The sequence below is a fragment of the Oncorhynchus keta genome, chromosome 22 (assembly GCF_023373465.1).
Source record: "Oncorhynchus keta strain PuntledgeMale-10-30-2019 chromosome 22, Oket_V2, whole genome shotgun sequence".
Classification (NCBI taxonomy): Eukaryota; Metazoa; Chordata; class Actinopteri; order Salmoniformes; family Salmonidae; genus Oncorhynchus; species Oncorhynchus keta.
Window position 1 is genome coordinate 15971194 of NC_068442.1, and position 18658 is coordinate 15989851.

At 43.1% G+C, this 18658-nt stretch overlaps 2 protein-coding genes across 4 annotated transcripts in view; one reads left to right on the top strand and one right to left on the bottom strand.

The window, feature by feature from the left end:
• On the bottom strand, positions 1-16880 carry LOC118401120 (protein NEDD1-like). Of its 3 annotated transcripts, XR_004829169.2 has the most exons (17): positions 16682-16880; positions 15822-15965; positions 15231-15325; positions 15005-15121; positions 14669-14809; positions 14230-14459; positions 13764-13968; positions 12953-13127; positions 12580-12690; positions 12388-12441; positions 11934-12035; positions 11401-11633; positions 7277-7466; positions 5231-5345; positions 2483-2549; positions 780-969; positions 1-356 (listed from the first exon to the last, which is right to left on the bottom strand). XR_004829169.2 is itself a non-coding variant. In XM_035798370.2 (16 exons), exons 1-16 carry the CDS (start codon positions 16863-16865, stop codon positions 865-867), a joined length of 2268 nt encoding a protein of 755 aa, XP_035654263.1. In that variant the 5' UTR covers positions 16866-16880; the 3' UTR covers positions 1-864. The 3 variants fall into 3 exon arrangements, 2 of the variants coding, with proteins under 2 accessions (XP_035654263.1, XP_035654264.1); XM_035798370.2 differs by having other exon boundaries at positions 1-969; XM_035798371.2 differs by having other exon boundaries at positions 1-969; positions 16678-16880.
• The window catches only part of c22h15orf40 (chromosome 22 C15orf40 homolog), a 22139-nt gene continuing 19349 nt past the window's right edge, over positions 15869-18658 (top strand). Inside the window, exon 1 of the mRNA XM_035798374.2 lies at positions 15869-15987. Coding sequence (XP_035654267.1) covers positions 15940-15987 — 48 coding nt within the window. The 5' untranslated portion in view covers positions 15869-15939. The remainder of the gene's footprint in view (positions 15988-18658) is intronic.

Consider the following 18658-nt stretch of genomic DNA (forward strand, 5'->3'; position numbering starts at 1 on the left):
TTGTATGCATATTGATTATTTATTTTCCTCTTATAAAAAAAAATCTATAACAAAATAAACTAAACTATGAGGAACAGAAACTTGGCGATGCAAGCACCCTTCATAGAGGGGAGCTTGGCACCACTTTGCTTACAATAAGAGAAATCGATGACCGATATGGCCTTCTCTTACTTAGTCCACAACAAACACTATCATGATTATGTCTTCCAATAAAGGCATGCCCTAATTTATCTTCAGTATTCCAGTAAAAAAAGATACTATCAACTTCAACCATACTGAAGATAAGTATTTAAGGGCAATCCCAAGCTAATGCATCTTCCAATCCCTGGGTCCTTGCTGATCTCTCCTTCACAGATCTAAAAAGGAATGAATAGGTATCAGCAATATTGTAACAGAATTTGCATCATTACTTACACTTGTCCATTATATTAGATCCTCTGGTGGAGTCAACAAGGACCTGCGAGAGGAGAGACCGGTTTTGAATTGGGGTAAAATAGTGCCATGCCATCACGGGCCAGTCCAGCATGATAACCACTGTGTCATACCTTGTGACTGATAACATACTGGTCCAGCCCTTGGGTTACAACTAGTAAGGCACTTCTTAATTAATCCATTCCAAGGCCCTTGGCAAGTTTGACATGTACAAAATAAACTGGTGAGAATACAAAAAGGGTCCCTGCATGCCATGTAAAGAGACGGAGGGAATTAAACCAGTATACAAAAAAAAGGCACATTAGGCCTTCAGAGTTCTGTCCCTGGCACGATTATTCCACATAGACCTTGAGCTCTGCGGAAGACTTTTGTCCGAGTTGAGAAGGGACAACAACTGTATCCAGGGGTGATTAACTCCATCAAGTTAACCTCTCAGTAACTGTCTCGGAGTCGCTTGTTCTCCTCCCTCAGCTTCTCGATCTCTTCCACCAGCGAGTCATTGACAGAGTACCTCTCGATCTGACCATGGATCTCATTCTGAAAGGCAGCAGGGAACCAAGAGCAGGGTTTATACACATTTTGACAGAAGGAATAAAACAAAATATTATTGTTTAAATTATGATTTGTTAAAATTTAATTAACTTTATGGCCCTATTTGCCAGTGTTGTGATAATTTTTTTGTGACTTGACGAAAACATTAATACATGCTAATAATGGCTAAACAGATAAGTATAGGGTACAATATACAGTTGAAGTCAGAAGTTTACATACACCTTAGCCAAATACATTTAAACTCAGTTTCACTATTCCTGACATTTAATCCTAGTAAAAACTCCCCGTCTTAGGTCAGTTAAGATCAGCACTATTTTAAGAATGTGAAATGTCAGAATAATAGTAGAGAGAATGATTTATTTCAGCTTTTATTTATTTCATCATATTCCCAGTGGGTCAGAAGCTTACATAGACTCAATTAGTATTTGGTAGCATTGCCTTTAAATTGTTTAACTTGGGTCAAACATTTTGGGTAGCCTTCCACAAGCTTACCACAATAAGTTGGGTGAATTTTGGCCCATTCCTCCTGACAGAGCAGGTGCAACTGTAGGCCTCCTTGCTCACACATGGTTTTTCACATGGTTTTTCAGTTCTGCCCACACATTTTCTATAGGATTGAGGTCAGGGCTTTGTGATGGCCACTCCAATACCGTGACTTTGTTGTCCTTAAGCCATTTTGCCACAACTTTGGAAGAATGCTTGGAGTCATTGTCCATTTGGAAGCTTCTAATGCCATGACATCATTTTATGGAATTTTTAAAGCTGTTTAAAGGCAGTCAACTTAGTGTATGTAAACTTCTGACCCACTGGAATTGTGATACAGTGAATAAGTGAAATAATCTGTCTAAACAATTGTATGAAAAATTGCTTGTGTCATGCACAAAGTAGATGTCCTAACCGACTTGACAAAACTATAGTTTGTTAACAAGAAATTTGTGGAGTGGTTGAAAAACGAGTTTTAATGACTCCAACCTAAGTGTATGTAAACTTACAACTTCAACTGTATGCTGGTTGTTAGCTTACATAACTGATTTGTATAATTCTAAGGGATACTTCTATGGATAATATTAACATTTACAGAGTGGGTGAGCGCCATTCAAGTGTATGCAAACTTCCGACTTCAACGGTATGTTTTGAATTGGCTGCCTCACACATATGCAGGTGATTCACGCAAACACAGATGCCCTAAAGTGTCATTCGGATCCTGGTTGATATGTTGATTTTTATTTGATTGATAACCTTAAAAATTACATTAACAGAAATGATACAATGATTTTCTATGACGTTTCCAGGCCTGAAAAACCCCATTTTAAAATGCCATGACTTTTCCCGGATTTTCATGACAGTACGAACCCTGCAAGAGGTCAGTTTGGGAAATGGAACCACAATGCAGACTGGTTTAGCGTGTGCTTTTATCGGGGACTCAAGTGTGGTGTGTAGTGGCCTATGTGTCACAGTGGACCCGTGTGGAGTTAGACCAGAGGGACATGTCACATACCAGCTGAATGTAGAACTGTTTGACCATCTCCACCTGGAGGTTCACTATGTCTCGGTGGCAGGCGTCCCTGTGGAGGAAACGGGGTTAGCCAAAAATCTACAAAACTATTTGTTAGGAATTTTATGAGTAATGACTAAACAATATCTACATTTTAAATAGAACTATAACTAATTAAACTCTACTCTGTTTTATTATATCTGATTAATAATGTTAATTCATAAGGAAGGGATTGTGTAGCATGAAACAGGGGGTAATTAAACATAATAAATACCATTTCAGCTAGGTTGGGGAGGAATGGATTGTGGGTTTTTAAGTAAACAAAAAGGGTTGTTAACCTACAGTTGAACCAACTCAACTTAGCTCTGGGATGTTTAGATAAGGCAGCGAGTGTTTTCCTGGGTTTTCCATTATCTGGAACGGTCTTCTAAATAGTGATGAATGAAGGTGAAGATTCCAGAAGTTAATCTTCACAAGTGTGTGTCTGGAGTGAGCGAGCTAGGGGGTTGGAATAAACTTTTGAACCTGCTTTGTCCTGGTCGATAGGAGGAAGGACAGTTTATAACCTATGACGTCATGACGTCTCCCAAATCCATTCAGCTGATGTTCTGAAAGAGCTGCAAAATCTGGACCCCTACAAATCAGCAAGGCAAGACAATCTGGACCCTTTCTTTCTGAAATTATCTGCCGAAATTGTTGCCACCCCTATTACTAGCCTGTTCAACCTCTCTTTCGTGTCGTCTGAGATTCCCAAAGATTGGAAAGCAGCTGCGGTCAACCCCCTCTTCAAAGGGGGGGACACTCTTGACCCAAACTGCTACAGACCTATATCTATCCTACCATGCCTTTCTAAGGTCTTCGAAAGCCAAGTCAACAAACGGATTACCGACCATTTCAAATCTCACCATACCTTCTCTGCTATGCAATCTGGTTTCAGAGCTGGTCATGGGTGCACATCAGCCACGCTCAAGGTCCTAAACGATATCTTAACCGCCATCGATAAGAAACATTTACTGTGCAGCCGTATTCATTGATCTGGCCAAGGCTTTCGACTCTGTCAATCACCACATCCTCATCGGCAGACTCGACAGCCTTGGTTTCTCAAATGATTGCCTCGCCTGGTTCAGCAACTACTTCTCTGATAGAGTTCAGTGTGTCAAATCGGAGGGTCTGCTGCTCTCTATGGGGGTGCCACAGGGTTCAATTCTTGGACCGACTCTTCTCTGTATACGTCAATGAGGTCGCTCTTGCTGCTGGTGAGTCTCTGATCCACCTCTACGCAGACAACACCATTCTGTATACTTTCGGCCCTTCTTTGGACACTGTTAACAACCCTCCAGGCAAGCTTCAATGCCATACAACTCTCCTTCCGTGGCCTCCAATTGCTCTTAAATACAAGTAAAACTAAATGCATGCTCTTCAACCGATCGCTACCTGCACCTACCCGCCTGTCCAACATCACTACTCTGGACGGCTCTGACTTAGAATACGTGAACAACTACAAATACTTAGGTGTCTGGTTAGACTGTAAACTCTCCTTCCAGACCCATATCAAACATGTCCAATCCAAAGTTAAATCTAGAATTGGCTTCCTATTTCGCAACAACGCATCCTTCACTGCTGCCAAACATACCCTTGTAAAACTGACCATCCTACCAATCCTCGACTTTGGCGATGTCATTTAGAAAATAGCCTCCAATACCCTACTCAACAAATTGGATGCAGTCTATCACAGTGCAATCCGTTTTGTCACCAAAGCCCCATATACTACCCACCATTGCGACCTGTACGCTCTCGTTGGCTGGCCCTCGCTTCATACTCGTCGCCAAACCCACTGGCTCCATGTCATCTACAAGACCTTGCTAGGTAAAGTCCCCCCTTATCTCAGCTCGCTGGTCACCATAGCATCTCCCACCTGTAGCACAAGCTCCAGCAGGTATATCTCTCTTGTCACCCCCAAAACCAATTCTTTCTTTGGCTGCCTCTCCTTCCAGTTCTCTGCTGCCAATGACTGGAACGAACTACAAAAATCTCTGAAACTGGAAACACTAATCTCCCTCACTAGCTTTAAGCACCAACTGTCAGAGCAGCTCACATATTACTGCACCTGTACATAGCCCAAACAACTACCTCTTTCCCAACTGTATTTCATTTATTGATTTTGCTCCTTTGCACCCCATTATTTTTATTTCTACATTGCACATTCTTCCATTGCAAAACTACCATTCCAGTGTTTTACTTGCTATATTGTATTTACTTTGCCACCATGGCCTTTTTTGCCTTTACCTCCCTTCTCACCTCATTTGCTCACATTGTATATAGACTTGTTTATACTGTATTATTGACTGTTATGTTTGTTTTACTCCATGTGTAACTCTGTGTCGTTGTGTCTGTCGAACTGCTTTGCTTTATCTTGGCCAGGTCGCAATTGTAAATGAGAACTTGTTTTCAACTTGCCTACCTGGTTAAATAAAGGTAAAATAAATAAATAAATAAATACATATTTTGTATATAAACTGTTGTTCGTGGTTACATGGCAGCGAGCTCCGAGAATAAATACTATTATCTAATTTTGCTAAGACTGGTCTCTGTCTATTTTATGCAAATAGGAATCTTACAAATTCTTATAAAATATACTGAGTGAATTTAATTATAGGAATTATGAAATTCCAATGACACTATTGAACAGAGAAACGGTGCACAAGATGGTTCAGCAACTGTAAGTGATATGCTGTGAGAAGGTGCACCCACCGGAAGTCTTCCAGGGTCTCATGGATCTGCAGAGATGTGAGGGGAGCCCCTCCACCCTCTGTTCCAACAGCCTCCACTATTCTCTCGGATAACGAGGATGCCACTGCCAAAGACACTGACAGGGTATTTTTCATTAGTTTCGTAAACTCACTACCCCACACTGTACATGTAATGCTGTGCATACATGATTTCATATTTTACAATACTGAACAAAATAGGAACGCAACATACACCAATTTCAAATATTTACAGTTCATAAATTATAGTTATAGTTCATAAGTAAATCAGTCAATTGAAATAAATAAATAAAGCCTTAATCTATGGATTTCACATGACTGGGAATACAGATATGCATCTGTTGGTCACAGAAAACTTTTTTTTTAAGGTAGAGGTGTGGATCAGAAAACCAGTCAGTATCTGGTGTGACTACCATTTGCTTCGCATAGAGTTGATCAGGCTGTTGATTGTGGTCTGTGGAATACTGGATATAGCCTCACTACTGTTATTTTACTGTTGTTTTTTATTTTATTTACTTATCCATTGTTCCCCTAATACCTATTTTTTTAGTTAAAATCTGCACTGTTGATTAAGGCCTGTAAGTAAGCATTTCACGGTTGTATTTAGTGCACGTGACAAATAAACTATGATTTGATGTCCCACTCCGCTTCAATGGCTGTGCGAAGTTGCTAAAATTGGCAAGAACTGGAACAGACTGCAGTACATGTAAATACAGAGCATTCCAAACATGCTCAATTAGTAACATGTCTGGTGAGTATGCGGGAACATTTTCAGCTTCCAGGAATTGTGTATAGATCCTTGCGACATAGGGCCGTGCATTATCATGCTGAAACATGAGGTGATGGTGGAAGATGAATTGAATGGCACGACAATGAACCTCAGGACCTCGTCACAGTATCTCTGTGCATTACAATTGCCATCAATTAAATGCAATTGTGTTTGTTATCCGTAGTCTATGCCTGCCCATATCATATAACCCCACCGTCACCATGGGGCACTGTTCACAACGGTGACATCAGCAAACCGCTAGCCCACACAACACTATACACGTGGTCTGCAGTTGTGGGGCCGGTTGGACATACTGCCAAATTCTTAAAAATGACGGAGGCAGCTTATGGTAGGGAAATTAACATTCAATTATCTGGAATCAGCTCTGGTGGATATTCCTTAATTGCTCTTTTTTTCTCTTCGTGGTATCAAATTTGGTAGTTACAGTCTTGTCTCATCGCTGCAACTCCTGTATGGACTCGGGAGAGGCGAAGGTCGAGAGCCATGCGTCCGCCAAAACACGACCCAACCAAGCCGCACTGATCCTTAACACAATGCCATCTTAACCCGGAAGCCAGCCACACCAATGTGTCAGAGGAAACACCGTACACCAGGCGACAGTGTCAGCGTGCATGCACCCAGGCCCACCACAGGAGTCGCTAGAGCGCGATGGGACAAGGACATCCCTGCTGGGGACGCTGGGCCAATTGTGCGCCGCCCCACGGGGCTGCGACAGAGCTTGGACTCAAACCAGGACCTCTAGTGGCACAGCTAGCACTGCAATGCAGTGCCTTAGACCACTGCGCCACTCGGGAGGCCTGGTGGACATTCCTGCAGTCAGCATGCCAATTGCACGCTCCCTCAAAAAGGAGACATCGGTGGCATAGTGTTGTGTGACAAAACTGCACTTTTTTGAGCGGTCTTTTACTTTCCTCAGCACAAGATACACCTGTGTAATGATCATGCTGTTTAATCAGCTTCTTGATAATCCATCAACCTGACGGGTGTGGCATACCTTGGCAAAGTAGAAATGCTCACTAACAGGGATATAAAAGCATTTTTGTGCATATGGAAAAATACTGGGGTCTTTTATTTCATCTCATGAAACATTGGACCAACACTTTACATGTTACGTTTATATTTTTGTTCTGTATAGTTATAATATAATAATATGATGTAATACATGTTATGCTAAATTCATTGATATAGCATATTATCTACAGCTCTCACCCAAACAGACAAATAACAACACTAACTCACCTGGTACAATAATGGGCAGCACACCATTTAGGGGCGTGTTGAAGCTCAGCTGGGCCTGCAATTCATTGGTCCTCAGGCCGGGTTCAGTGGTGAAGAATGGCGGTGCTGGTTGGCTGTGTGAGGTCTGGGCTGATGACGTGAGCGTGGTTGGGCCTTCACCCTCCAGACTGGAACTACTGCCCTTCTCATACTGTCAGTCAAACAGACAACAGGTGAAGAGCAGCTTGAACATTGTCTCCAGTTTCAGTACTGCCTGGACCACAACCTGCTTAGAAGCCATTAAATCCTGCATCCATAGTCCTATTTTGAGAAGCCTTACAGTAGAAGCCAGGCATAAAATAATGCCTATTTTAGAGGGGGCTTGCTTATGGGTGGGAGACAACTTTCATCTGTATGAGAGGTTGACTATTGTGTACAATGCCTTCATAAAGCATTCACACCCCTTGACTTTTCCCACATTTTGTTGTGCTACAGCCTGAATTTAAAATGAGATTTTGTGACACTGCCCTACACACAATACCCTATAATGGCAAAGTGGAATTGTGTTTTTCGATAATTTGAAACAAATTAATTCAAAATGAAAAGCTGAAATGTCTTCAGTCAATAAGTATTCAACCCCTTTGTTATGGCGAGACAATCATTTCAGGAGTAAACATTTGCAGACATTGAATATCCCTTTGAGCATAGTGGAAGTTATTAATTACACTTTGGATACATCCAGTCAATACAAAGATACAGGTGTTCTTCCTAACTCAGTTGCCAGAGAGGAGGGAAACCTCTCAGGGATTTCACCATGAGTCCAACAGTGACTTTAAACCGGTTACAGAGTTTAAAGCCTGTGATAGGAGAATACAATGTTGATCCATCCATAGTTATTACTCCACAATACTAATCTAATTAACAGTGTGAAAATGAAGCCTGTACAGAATAAAAAAGATTCCAAAATATGCATCATGTTTGCAACAAGGCACTAAATCAAATCAAATTTTATTAGTCACATGCGCCGAATACAACAGGTTTAGACCTTACAGTGAAATGCTTGCTTACAAGCCCCTAACCGACAACGCAGTTTAAAAAAAAAATGGATAAGAATAAGAGATAAAAGTAACAAGTAATTAAAGAGCAGCAGTAAAATGACAATAGCGAGACTATATACAGTGTTGAGGATCAACGTTGCGGATGGGTTGTTAGCTATCCTAATCACCTGGGTTGGCGGCCCGTCAGGAAGTCCAGGATCCAGTTGCAGAGGGAGGTGTTTAGTCCCAGGGTCCTTAGCTTATTGATGAGCTTTGAGGGCACTATGGTGTTGAACGCTAAGCTGTAGTCAATGAAAAGCATTCTCACATAGGTGTTCCTTTTGTCCAGGTGGGAAAGGGCAGTGTGGAGTGCAACAGAGATCGCAACATCTGTAGATCTGTTGGGGCGGTATGCAAATTGGAGTGGGTCTAGGGTTTCTGGGATGATGGTGATGATGTGAGCCATGGCTATCCTTTCAAAGCACTTCATGGCTACAGATGTGAGTGCTACAGGTCAGTAGTCATTTAGGCATGTTACTTTAGTGTTCTTGGGCACAGGCACTATGGTTGTCTGCTTAAAACATGTTGGCATTACGGACTTGGACAGGGAGTGGTTGAAAATGTCAGTGAAGACACTTGACAGTTGGTCAGCGCATGCTCGCAGTACACTACCTGGTAATCTGTCTGGTCAATGTGGCCTTGTGAATGTTGATCTGTTTAAAGGTCTTACTCACATCGGCTGTCTTCCCGGAACAGCTGGTGCTGTCATGCATGTTTCAGTGTTATTTGCCTCGAAGCGAGCATAGAAGTAGTTCAGCTCGTCTGGTAGACTCATGTCACTGGGCAGCTCTCGGGCTGTGCTTCCCTTTGTAGTCTGTAATGGTTTGCAAGCCCTGCCACATAAGACGAGCATCGGAGCCGGTGTAGTACGATTCGATCTTAGTCCTATATTAACGCTTTGCCTGTTTGATGGTTCGCCGCAGCAGCTCTGGCCTGTAATCCATGGCTTCTAGTTGGGGTCACAGTGGGGACGACGTCATCAATGCACTTATTGATGAAGCCAATGACTGATGTGGTGTACTCCCCAATGCCATCGGAGGAATCCTGGAACATATTTGTCTGTGCTAACAAAACAGTCCTGTAGCTTATCATCTGCTTCATCTGACCACTTTTTTAATCGATCTAGTCACTGTTGATTCCTACTTTAATTTAGGCTTGTACGCGGGAATCAGGAGGATAGAATTATGGTCAGATTTGCCAAATGGAGGGCGAGCTTTGTATGAGTCTCTGTGTGTGTAAAGGTGGTCCAGAGATCTTTTCCCTCTGGTCGCACATGTGACATGCTGGTAGAAATTAGGTCAAACAGATTTAAGTTTCCCTGCATTAAAGTCCCCGGCCACTAGGAGCGTCGCCTCTGGGTGAACGTTTTCTTGTTAGCATTGAATGAGCTGTATTCCGCCATAAGCTAGCTTAGTGCCAGCCTCTGACTGTGGTGGTATGTAAACAGCTACGAAGAATACAGATGAAAACTCTCTCGGTAGGTAGTGTGGTCAACAGCTTATCATGAGATACTCTACCTCAAGCGAGCAATAGCTTGAGACTTCCTTGGGTATCGTGCACCAGCTGTTATTTACAAAAATACATAGTCCGCCGCCCCTTGTCTTACCAGACGCCGCTGTTCTTTCCTGCCCGTACATCGTATAAACAGTATGTTGATATTGTCGTCATTCAGCCACGTGAAGCATAAGATGTTACGGTTTTTAATGTTCCGCTGGTAGTTTAATCTTCCGCGTAACTCAGCGATTTTATTCTCCAAGGATTGTACGTTTGCTAGCAGAATGGAGGGAAGTGGCGGTTTATTCGAACACCTACGAATTCTCAGATGGCAGCCGCCCTTCGGCCCCTCTTTTGCCGCCTCCTCTTCATACAGATCACTGGGACCGGGTCCTGTTCCCGAGGAAGCGGTATATTCTTCGCGTCGGGCTTGTCGTGAAAGGGAAAAAAAGGATTCTGCCAGTCCGTGGTGAGTAATAGCAGTCCTGATGTCTAGAAGTTATTTTCGGTCAAAAGAGACGGTAGCGCTAACACTGCAAAAAATAAAAAATAAAGCAATTATACAGCAATTAACTATTTGTTCTGAAAACAAAGGGTTATGGTTGGGGCAAATCCAATACATTACTCAGTACCACTCTCCGTATTTTCAAGCAGTGGTGGCTGCATCATGTTATGGATTAGCTTGTAATCTTTAAGGACTGGGGAGTTTTTCCAGGATAAAAAAAAGATACGGAATGGAGCTAAGCACAGGTAAAATCGTAGAGGAAAACCTGGTTCAGTCTGCTTTCCACCAGACACAGGGAGATGAATTCACTTTTCAGCAGGACAATAACCTAAAATACAAAGCCAAATCTACACTGGAGTTACTTACCAAGACAGAGAATGTTCCTGAGTGGCTGAGTTACAGTTGACTTAAATCTACGCCAAGACCTGAAAATGGTTGTCTAGCAATGATCAACAACAAATGACAGAGCTTGAAGACTTCTCAAAATAATAAAATGGGCAAATGTTGCACAATCCAGGTGTGGAAAGCTCTTAGAGACTTGCACCTTTGGCATTGATTACAGCGGTTTCTACAATGTATTGACTCAGATGTGAATACTTGGGTAAGTAAATTAGATATTTCTGTATTTAATTTCCAATAAATGTACAAACATTTCTACAAACATGTTGTTTCACTGTCATTGAGTATTGTGTGTAAAAAAATATATCTTTAATCCATTTTGAATTAAGGCTGTAACACCAAAATGTGGAATAAGTCAAGGGGTATGAATACTTTCTGAAGACACTGCACATTTTGACAGGAAAAACAGAGACTAAATCAGGAGTTTCATTTCTGGTTCTGGGGCTTCCCTGATTGGCACCTTTTTGTTCCAGCCCAACACTATCACATTTGATTCAAGTAATGAACGTCCTTAAGTATTTGTATCAGGTCTGATAGTGTTGGGCTGGGAAGACCCCAGGACAATAATTGAATACTCCTGGTTCAAATGGTCTGTGTCAGCATTCCAAGTTGGTCATGGTACAACAGCTGATTGAATAAGGTAGACTGACCCCTTTTGATTCCTGTGTGTCTGTCTGCGCTGGAGCAGGAGGCATGGCTAGCTCCTCTTTGATTGGTGAAGGGGTCTGGAAGACAGGCAGGGGGCTGTAACAGCACCCTCCTCCAAGGGTGCCCAGGGGAGTCTTGTGGTGTGGGGGACCACCAGAGTAGGTAGGGAGGAAGTCCAGATTGTTTCCTTTCTTCCCATTTGATTCATCTGCAGTCATTCCATGGGTTTTGTAATCTGCAAAGATCAAGTTAATCAATGGCGTTACCGTACCTATAGACTTCCAGTCATTACGCTAATGCTAGTTAAGTGTCGGCTCACGAAACTACCGATAACTTCCTCCATACTGCAGGCAGAGGCATAAATATGGTATCCTCAAGTTCATCTGACTCTGGGTAAGTAGAACAGGGTAAATGCAAGCATCTCTCAGTATCCCTCTATTAAAGTGGAAAGGGTTTGGAGAAGTTTGCGGGTTTGTGAAGCTGTGCAGAACAATGTGAACTTTGAATGTCAAGAGACACACAAATAGAATCTCACCCTCTCTAACAGGAGAGAAAATGTCCAGACTGTTGCGTCCCACTTTGCTGAACTTCTCCATGCTTTGCTGCCCTTCTCTGGAGAACATATCCAAACTGATCGCTATGGTACATACAAACAACAGTCACAAATGTGGTCTCAATCATGTACACCAGTATATATGAGATGTACAGTGGACAGTGAACTTTATTGAATGTTTATAGCAGTGTTTCTCAATCAATTCCTGGATGAACCCCACATGGTGCACATTTTTGTTCTAGCCCAGCACTAACACACCCAATTCAACTACTAGCCAAGCCCTTGATTAGTTGCATCAGGTTTATTACAGAGGGATAATTGAAAAAGACGCATGTCTTCAACTCATGGTTAGCGGTGCAGGGTCCTCATGACCAATTCATTCAACGAGAGAACGACTTGAACTGTAAAAGAGGAAATGGCAAATACACCTACCTACCTTTCCCTTTGAGTCCACCAGAAGCATCACCACTCATCCCGTGGGCTTTGTAATCTAAAGACAAAGAAAACAAGCTGTCAGTTTGAAAAGAAAACAGAGAGGAGAGAGAGACTGACAACCAAATCTAAACTTGATATATCAGAGAGTAAGTTGAAACTAAATTGAAGAGTCAAAGACAAGTGTGGAGCTCACCGTCTTTTACGGGGGAGAAGATGTCCAGGCTGCTTCTACCCACACTGCTGAACTTGTCCAGACTAGGCAGGCAGTCAACACCCAGCTGGCCCTCTGCCTCTCTGTGTGTGCCTACACACACACACACACACACACACACACACACACACACACACACACACACACACACACACACACACACACACACACACACACACACACACACACACACACACACACACACACACACACACACACACACACACACTCTGCTCTCTGGACCTCTAAGCTAAGGTTTGACAAGCACTGGTCTAGACCATGAATTGGAAATCGGCTGGTGTTTCAGGTCAGGATGTTGGCCAGAGTATATTTGAGGTACTAGAGTGAGTCTGACCTGTGCCCTGGGCTTGTCCATCCCCTCTTTCTACTGCATGGTGTGCAGGCAGGCTAGAGGGGGGATTGGAGGTGGAGCTGGGGGTAGTTACTGGTAGGTAGGTACTACCCAGCCTGGCTGAGATCCTCTTGCTTGTCTGGGCCCTGGAAGACTTGCTGGAAGCTATTTTACTGGACTAACAAGGGAAAAACCAAGGGACATGGTTAGCTTGCAAAGGTCAAGTTTAATTGATCTCAGGTAACACATGCCAGTTAAATACATACAAGCTACAATACTTTATTGAGATCTGTATTTAAGGTTTTAGAAGCACTTGGGTCCTTTATTAGCCAGGAGCCCATAGCCATACAATGCAGGCTTACAGTGCATGCTGTCAAGAGATAAACGCTGAACTGACAAAGTGCATTACTCTGGGCAAATGCTTACTGTAAAAACAAAAGGGCACAGCATTTCCCATCAAGTGAAATAGAACACTCAATACAAAAGCATTTATGTCACAATAAGTGTCAAACTATTTACATAAAAAAAATTAAAAAACATTCCTTAAGTTAAGAGTTGGTTCCGTACAACATGCACAACAGACCAAAGAAAACCCACATGGTCTTGGCGTACCCCCTTGCGCAAACAAATGTCATCCCAAAATCTCAAAACCAATGTCTCAGTCACAGTACAGCTGCAGTCCCTAACAAAAATAAAATTTGAACTCAGTTTAGGAAATTCCAATTCAGGGATTTTAAAGAGTGCTGTTTATTTTAAACTTTTCAAATCTTGTGACTGGAAATAATTTAAAAGTGGGCTGTGGTGTGTAGCCTACCTTGAGGTGTCTGCTCTGGGAACTCTGGAAGCGCAAGCTGGTGATGGAGGTCTTGTGTGCCGCGGCAGTCTTAGTAGGTGAGCTGAGGTTGCGCAGGTCGTACAGGTATAGTCTGCCCTGGGTGGAGCCCACTACCAGCCCTGCCCCATCTGGAGTGAAGTCAATGGCCGTCAACGGGGACTCCACACACATGTTGCGGAGAATACTGCGAGAGAGGCAGCGGAAACAAACATCAACACTGTACTTGAAAGCACAAGAGCCAGTTCTAAAGTCCCCTTCGCGCTGTTGAAGAACTAATCACTAGTAAAGGACAGCATCATTGACAAATTACAAAATAATGTGAATGTGTTTTGACCCCCAAAAATTGCAACAACAAAGCTTGTAAAAAAATACCAAGGTAACAGGCTCTCAGTCAAACAGTATATCTCTAAACTTGTTTGGTCAATACTAAACCCCATGCTCTTACATCTTGCTGGAGGTGTCATAGAAGATAATCTTCTTGTCCAAGCCAACGGTGACAAAGAGCAGGTCGTTGGCAGGAGAGAAGGCCAGGCCTGAGGCGGGGGCCTTGTGGGCTCCATCGAACATGTGCAGCTCCTTCTGAGTGTTGGCGTCCCACAGGACCACCGAGCCGCTATCTGATACACTGCCCAGCAGGAGGCACTTAACCGCAGAGTACTTCAGGTCGTGGATGGGCTAAGGTGGGAGGAACGTAATTTTAGACCTGAGGCATTTTAATTGTCCCCAATTTTGTCATTGTCTTTTATCATTCAGCCTCATATTGATTTGATGACCAGTAACAACCCCTAGCCCCTACCACTCAGGCACTGGGATAGAATTGGCTAAGTATAAGCAAAGGGTCATGGTTACAGTGTTAAGTGAGTCAGATCCAACAGAACACTCACTTGGTTGATGCCGTGTCCAAATGCATTACTGGACAGGTTGGTGGTGATGCCGTGCAGGATGATGTCACCACTGGTGGAGCCAGAGGCGATGTAGCTGTCACTGCCGTTGAAGGACACGCACGTCACCTCCTCTTTGTGGTCCTGGTGAGAGAGACATGTGAGGATGTAGATTGTGCCTTGAGTTCTTGAGCCTCTGTGCTAGTAATACAGGTAACTCTAAAGTGCCTCAATATCTACACCGAAAGCTTGGACCAGGTGTTCAGGTGAGATGTGTTTGAAATATAAGTACTAGAACATAGTTCCCATGGGTAGGGTCACAGGTAAGACTGAGGGTACCTTGAGGGTGCGATGAAGCCTCTTGGCCTTCAGGTCCCAGATGTTAACAGAGTTATCAAGCCCCCCACTCACTAGGTACTGGGACGTTGAGTTCAGACTCACACGTGTCTGCTTTTTCTGAGGACAAAAAAATATAATAATGTGACAACATGCGGGAGGGTAATGAATTAGAATGAAACTGAAAGAGTATTTTACTGGCCCTGGCTGTCAGGCCACATACACTCACCCCCTCTGCAAGCTCCACCACTGGGATAGGAGCGGACTTGAGACTGGATACCACCAGCTTGTCTCCTATACTGCTGGCACTTACAAGATACTGATCTGAGGAGTCAAGTCAAGGCAACTGACTGCATATTGTCATTTATGTCACAGAACAGAACTGGGTAGATGATAAAAATTACCTAAAAAATAAATTGTTTACATGAAGGTGTGGGGGCTGCTCATCACTATGGTTCAACTAGAATGTGACGAGAGCAAAGGGAAAACAAAAAATAATCCATTATAACAGCGGTACCGGAGGTACCGGAGTGCCAAGCCTAGGACAAAAAGGCTTCTCAACAGTTTTTACCCCCAAGCCATACTACCTCAATAAGCCTGAATAACAGGTATATAGCCTTGCTACTCTTATTCAAATGTCTTTCTACTATCGTTTTATTTCTTTACTTACCTACACACACTTTTTTTTTTGCACCATTGGTTAGAGCTTGTAAGTAAGCATTCCACTGCAAGGCTTACACCTGTTGTATTCGGCGCACGTGACAAATAAACTGTTTTGAACATAGGTACATGGACATACCCAGAGGGTTAGTAAGGATACTGTTGCTGCTCCAGCACACTTGGGCCACAGGGTGTGTAGCGCTGTGCGGGTTAAACTGTTCCAAAACTGTCATGGAGGCTGAGTCCCAGATCTTAATGCAGTCACCCGACGACACCAGATGCGTCACCTCCTCCATAGCAACGGCTGCAGAGACACAAGGACAGCTGTGAGTGATGGCGCACACACACTCTCCCCCGTTGTCAGATGGATGCAAAATTAGATGCGTTTACTGAGAAATAACGCTGCTGCCAAGAAGCAAAGATGTTTTGAGCTTGCAGTGGGTGTATTTTCTCTGCAGTGAGACTGACATGACAAAGACCCAGAGTGTTCAATGATAGAAAACTACCTCCCATCTAGAGAGAAAGCCCATGTTAAGATAATTATTTCACAACACATTTTCAGAGAAGCGAAAACAACGTTAATGACGTAGCTAATAAATGAGCAAGCTATACAGAAGAAATGCATAATAAAAAAAAGTGCAAATTACATTTCAATTGGTAACAGGCTATTTAGGTTAGCTGAATTGGCAAGCGAGTTGGTGGTTCTTTTGACTATTCAAAATTATCAAAACGTACAACAAAGCTGCTGTAAACACCTAAGTTAAATGGATAACTAGTGAACCTACTAACGTTAATTAACTAGTTAACCACAGGTAGCTAACGTTAGCTAGTTAGTTGAGACTACTTCTGCGAAGAAAGATTAGCTTGCATGTAAACGTTAGCCAGTGGCTAAATTTGATCAAGTTGCTAGCTAGCAAACGTTAGGTTAGCTAAATAAAGTTTAAAGTACAGGGTTTGGTTATACTATCTAGCTGAAGTCATTAGTCAATGCGAGCTTGTCAATTCATGGCACTCACTTACTTGTTCCTGATTTCCTTGTGAAATTGTCGGTCGAAAGACTGGAATTGTCACAAACAATTTCAATAGTGTGCAATTGCAACCCGCAATTGGCGGCGATCCTGCATGTGGGCATTCCTGCATTTGCAGCCAGGACAGCGGCCCCCCAAAATCCCCAGGGTTCCAGTTGGGAAGCAAGCCATCTCATGTATACAGAGGACACTGGCGGTACTGCAGTTTAACTGACGCAGAGCCCAGAAAGACAACTCATAGACGCTCCCATAGAGAACTCCATTCCACATCAGGTAACTGATGGAAGCAGTAAAATTATATATTTTAAAAACACAGATAAAATACACATAGGCATAGGCAAAGACACATGCATACACGCGATAACATACGCACTATACACAGGTACACATGGATTTTGTATGTGGTTGTGGTGGAGTAGGGGCCTGAGGGCACACAGTGTGTTTTGAAATCTGTAAATGTATTGTAATGTTTTTGAAATTGTATAAACTGCCTTAAATTTGCTGGATTCCAGGATCCCAGGAAGAGTAGCTTCCCAGGATCCCAGGAAGAGTAGCTGCTGGATCCCAGGAAGAATAGCTGCTGATCCATAATAAGTTAAGACTTATTCAGACTGTGTTGTTTGTAACTACCCTGGTAGGTTGGCTGACAACCTGAATCAGGTTGCAGGCACTGGTTACAGTTTAAATGTTTTTCTTGAGTGGGCAGCTTAATGAAAGCCAGTCAATATTTAAATCACCCAGAAAATATACTTCTCTGTTGATATCACATACATTATCAAGCATTTCACACATATTATCCAGATACTGACTGTTAGCATTTGGTGGTCTGTAGCAGCTTCCCACAAGAATGGGCTATAGGTGAGGCAGATGAACCTGTAGCCATATTACTTCAACAGTATTTAACATGAGATCCTCTCTAAGCTTAACAGGAATGTGATTCTGAATATAAACCGCATCACAACCCCGTTGGCATTTCTGTCTTTTCGGTAGATGTTATAACCATGTATTGCTACCACTGTATCATCAAAGGTATTATCTAAGTGAGTTTCAGAGATAGTCAGAATATGAATGCCATCTGTTACAAGCAAGTTGTTTACTACATTAACCTTATTACTAAGCTGCATATGTTAATATGGGCTATTTTTAGCACTTTTCTGGGTTATTGTTTTTAATGCTTTATTGGGAAGGTTATCAGAAGTAGACTTGCTCATGTTATTTATATTGGAGCTGATAGTGCACGGTGAGCTGCACACAGTGGATGTCCTACTAGGGCACATCACCTCAGTGCTAACAGTGTAACTCTGGTTCATAGGCACATGATTACTGCATACAATAGCTGTAGGATCAACAAGAGTTATTCAGGGCAGTTAGGGGGACATAAATTAAATTACTTACATTGTGACTGGTCTTGAGTCCATTTTCAGAAGTTCTGAGCTAGCCCTCCTGATATTGTTTGACCCCACATGGACTACAACAGTGTCAGCTCCCGGCATCTGTCGTAGAACAGCGGGAAGCAGCCTTGTAATGTCCTTTACTCATGCTCCTGGGTAGCACAGGGTTTTTGCACTGGGAACCAAGATGTTTCTCACCATCGAGCTGTCGATGATGACAGCTGGTGAAACAGCCAAGGAGGTCCGGTCGTTCTTTCGCCTCGAGTGATTTAGAAGACCCCTCAAGGACCGAAGGGAGGTGGGGCCCGATGGACCTGAGCCGGCTGTAGTATCCATCGTGGATGATGCACGGGCCGGGTATCTTTGGCAGCCTCAGGGTCTGATGAGGGTGGGAGCTCTGAGGATCTGAACCCAAGGTAGAAGCCACCGAAGAAGGAGACAGAACAGAGGACCAAGGTTCAGGTACCTCCTGATCCGATCTTGAATCGGAAGCCGCTAAGGAAGAAGGCGCTTGAACCTCTGGATCCAGGGTGGCAAAGCCAGTTCTGGTCTGTGTCCAGTCCGGGCTTAACATCTCC